Below are 3,900 nucleotides of genomic sequence, written 5' to 3' on the forward strand. Positions count from 1 at the left end.
AGGGTGGTGCCTCTGCAGGGGAGGGCCCCAACACCCAAACCTCAGGGACAACGAGAGCCCCAAGGTGGCCGGGCGTGTCAGACGAAGCCTCGGGTCCCTCCACTCCTGCCTTAGCCCAATCTGCAAATACTCCGTGGGAGCGGCTGAGACGAACCGAAATTCTCACTAGAAAGTTAATGACTGACTTGGGTCTTTCCCAGACAGAGGGCTCCTGGAGGCTTTCAGACCTCCTAGCTCCCCCCAGCCCGCCAGCCACACCGTCACCCCCACCTGCTCACCCTGTCAGTGCCTACTCTTCCAGGCAGCCCTCCCAGCCCGGACCGCTCCTCGCCTGCCAAGGCTCCACAACCCGCCCTCCGCAACCCCAACCTTGCCAGACACCCCTCCCCACAGCCACCCAGCAAGCAGCTAATTAGCTCCAGTCGGGCAACTGTCAAGTCATTAGACGCTACCAGCAAAGCAACCAATTAGGGATCTCGCCCGAAACGGGGGTGGGGGCTGTGCTGCCTTCCCGGACTGGAAACCGAGGCACGGGGGTGGTCGGGCAGCTCGCCAGGGCCCCGCGCGCCTGTCCCGAGTGGTCCCTGCAGGCCCCCAGCGCCCAAAGCCAGCGTTCCAAGGAGGTGCCGAGGACACGTTTCCCTATGGAGGCCCAGTGGGGGTGGGGGGAGGACCCCAGGGACAATGAGAGCCCCAAGATGGCAGGTCGGAAAGCGCAGTTATGGCCCTGCGGCTACAGGGGCTACGCTGGACGTAGGGGCCCCAGAGCTGAAGGAGGGGGGACGGTGGGCACAGTGGCCGTGAATGGTGGAGCAGAGTCGGCCCCGCCCCCGGCCCCTGGCCCGGGTGCACATTCTGCCGGGGCGCCTGTCTTGGTGACCCCTCACACCCCCCCAGCATGTGCGCAGTGCAGGGTCCCCCACACTCCTCAGCCAGCCCCCCACCTAGCTGCCTCTTGGAAGGGGGACGACGTCCGACTGGGCCGGCTGCCCCGTGGCCGTGGATGACTCGTGTTCTCGAACCCATGAAATGGAGGCGCCGTGGGGCGCTTGCCCGACAAGGTGGGGAACACAGCTAGGCCTTTTTCCACATTCACCTTCCGAGGGAGGAACCCCCACAGCGATGCCGTGGGGCGCAGCTGGCCACGTCGCCCGTGCCTAAGGCGGACAGAAAGGGGGAAACCTGTCTGAGGGCTGGGACCCCCATCCGGCCTAGCCCCGGGGCCTGCAGATGCCCCTGGAAGGAAATACCTGCCTCCCAGCCCCTTGCTAATGCACCTGCCGCCCCCAGGACAAGCGCTGCCTCCACCTGTGACCCGAGGGACCTGTGAACCTCACAGGGACCTCTGCGGGGGGCCCCGAAAGCTGGAGACGCCAACCCGTCACTGGCCCGGCCATCCTGGGCAGGAGGCGGCCAAACCCGGCTGAGCCCATGGCTGGTCCTGGGCCTCTGCCCCTGGCCTCGGTTTCTGCCTCCACTGAGGCCGCCCGGGGATTCCATGGTGCAGAAGGACGCGGGCCGGGGGGGCCCTGCTGGCTCAGCAGACCCCAGGAGGCCTGCATGCCCCAGCTCCGACCCGGATGGAGGGGGCCCAGGCCCCTAGCAGGTGGGGGCACCTCCCGACTGCCAGTCCCCACACTGCTGTCCCCACCTCGGATGGGAGCTGTCACTGTGGATTTGGGGGCCTGGAGGTCCCTCCTCTCGGCCACAGGACTGCCTTGGTTTCCCACCTCTGTGGGGGGCCCGTGAGCCCCTCGGAGCAGGCCATGCCCGCGCCTGGCCTGTCCACACCAGGCTCTGCCGTCAACACGAGGGGCACAGCCTGCCGGCCGCCGCCTCGAGAGGAGACGCGGGGGCTCCAAACATCCAAGCCGCCCACCCGAGGTCACTCCCAGGGTTCCGGGACCCCCGAATCCGAGTCTGGTCCCCCCATGGCTCGCTCCCTGGACCCCACCTTCTGTCCCCAAGTCCCCGGACCTTCTGGGCCTCGCTCTTCAAGCCCCCCAAGCGGGCTGGACGAGCTTCTTTCAAACAAAACAAAAAAGCCTCACGCGGCAAAACGCGAAAATGCGGCACTGCTCCGTCAGAGCTGCACCCCCCGCCCCCCGCCCCTGAGACCCAGGAGGCCCCACCCCACACGGGAGCACCCTCCCCAAGCCCTCAGCTCCCCACTGGGCCGTTCCAGGGAGATGTGGCAGCTGCCCTCCCCGTTGGTGACATGGCCTGTGGGGGGCTGGGGGGTGGTGGGTGCCCTGCATGGTGCCCGATCTCAACCTCGATGGCCCCTCTGCACCACAGGCAGCATGGGGCCCAGGGGACCTGGACATGTCCCCTAGCAGAGAAGCTGGGAGAGGAGCCGGCTGGGTGGGCAGGGGGTTGGCTGTGCCGCCATCCGTGAGGCCCAGGACCGCCAGAGCCAGGCTGCACATGCGGACACGCTAACGACACCCACAAATACGCAGCCCACACACGGACACGCGTTCCCCCATCACACGCATGCACGTGTAGTCCAGACACCAGACATGGTCCTGCAAACACGCATGCACCCTCCACACGCCTGCACTCAGGCACTCACGCAGATATCTGTGCAAACACGCCATGCACACGCCGGCACACGCGTCACCCTGCCACGTGAACAGGTGTGTATGACACACAGATGCGCACCTCCCGGCGCCCCCCAGGACCCCCACATGTTGGGGAGAACACGCTGTGACATGCGCAGGCACACCCTGCAGCCCCCACACCCCCCACACGCTCAGATGTGCACAAACCCCCATGCACACGCACACGCAGCCCTACACTCGGCCCGTGGCCGGGCCAGGCGAGGGCGGCCGGCCTGGCTGGGGACAGGTCCAGAGACGACCAGCAGCCAGGCCGGCGATGGACGGCGGCTGGTGGGGATGCCGGGTGCTGGACAGGCAGTGGGACCCCCCGTGATGGCGTGGAGGCGGGTGTGGGGCTCACTCTGCCACGTCTGCGGCCGCCTGTGTGCGGGAAATGGTCTGCGGGGCAGGAGGGTGCGTTTGGGAAACGGCCGCCCACCGCCTCTGGGCAGGTCCCAGGCCCGCTGGCGAGGTGGCCGGCCTCACTACAGTGCCTGTCTGTCCCTGTCTGAGCCCGTCCGTCCCTTGGCTCCTGTACCGCCCCTCTGTCCCCTGCCTGAGCGAGCTGCCCAGCCTGGCTCCGTCCCTTCCTCACGGTGCCTTTTGCGAGCGCCCCCTCACAGGGCACCCCCTCTCGGGCATGGCCCCTGGCCCTGCGCCCCCGTCTCCCGAATGCCCCCACCCATCTCCGACTCGACTCCATCCTCGCATGTCCCTGACCAGGCCTGTCTTTCGACTCTGGCTCTGAGACTGCCTCGTGCTCCCCGACCCTGCGCCTCTCCCTGGCGCCGCGGTCCCCGAGCTCGGCGCCCTGGACCCCGAGACCCAACGCCTCCTCCTCCTCCTGTGCCCGGAACACCCCATCTCTGGGCGCCGGTCCTGGTCCGGCTGCCCAGGGCACCAAACCTCTCCAGAGGTCCCCAGGCTCCGTGGCCCCTTTGACCGAGCCCCTGACCTCCGCGATGACCAGAGCCCCAGTCTGGACCCAGCCGGACCCCAGTCCCATCACTAGATGTCAGGGAGGTGCCTTCCCACCCAGGATGCCCCAGGCAGGAGGAGGGAGGGGAGAGGGAGGTGAGACGCCCTGCCGGCTGGGGTGTGCACCCAGCCAGCGGTGCCTCCCCTCGGGTGGCTGGCTGGTCAGAGCAGGGCTGTCAGGGCATTAACAGGAGGTGGCCGAGCGGCCAGTGGGGCCGGGACCGGTGCCTCCTTCCCCTGGTGGGACCCTGCGGGCGGCCTGGCCCTGTGGCAGGTGGGGCGGCGGGCGGCCCCAGCGACCCCCGGCTGTCCCCATTCG

At 68.3% G+C, this 3,900-nt stretch overlaps 1 protein-coding gene across 1 annotated transcript in view; it reads right to left on the bottom strand.

The window, feature by feature from the left end:
- EFNA2 (ephrin A2) overlaps positions 1-3,609 on the bottom strand; it is a 10,105-nt gene extending 6,496 nt beyond the window's left edge. The window contains exons 1-3 of the mRNA XM_025042294.1: positions 3,324-3,609; positions 1,955-2,024; positions 1,040-1,157 (exon numbers count right to left, since the gene is read on the bottom strand). Coding sequence (XP_024898062.1) covers positions 1,040-1,157; positions 1,955-2,024; positions 3,324-3,609 — 474 coding nt within the window. The remainder of the gene's footprint in view (positions 1-1,039; positions 1,158-1,954; positions 2,025-3,323) is intronic.
- Positions 3,610-3,900: the final 291 nt, after the last annotated feature.

The sequence above is a fragment of the Pteropus alecto genome, unplaced genomic scaffold, assembly GCF_000325575.1.
Source record: "Pteropus alecto unplaced genomic scaffold, ASM32557v1 scaffold30, whole genome shotgun sequence".
In the NCBI taxonomy this organism is placed as follows: domain Eukaryota; kingdom Metazoa; phylum Chordata; class Mammalia; order Chiroptera; family Pteropodidae; genus Pteropus; species Pteropus alecto.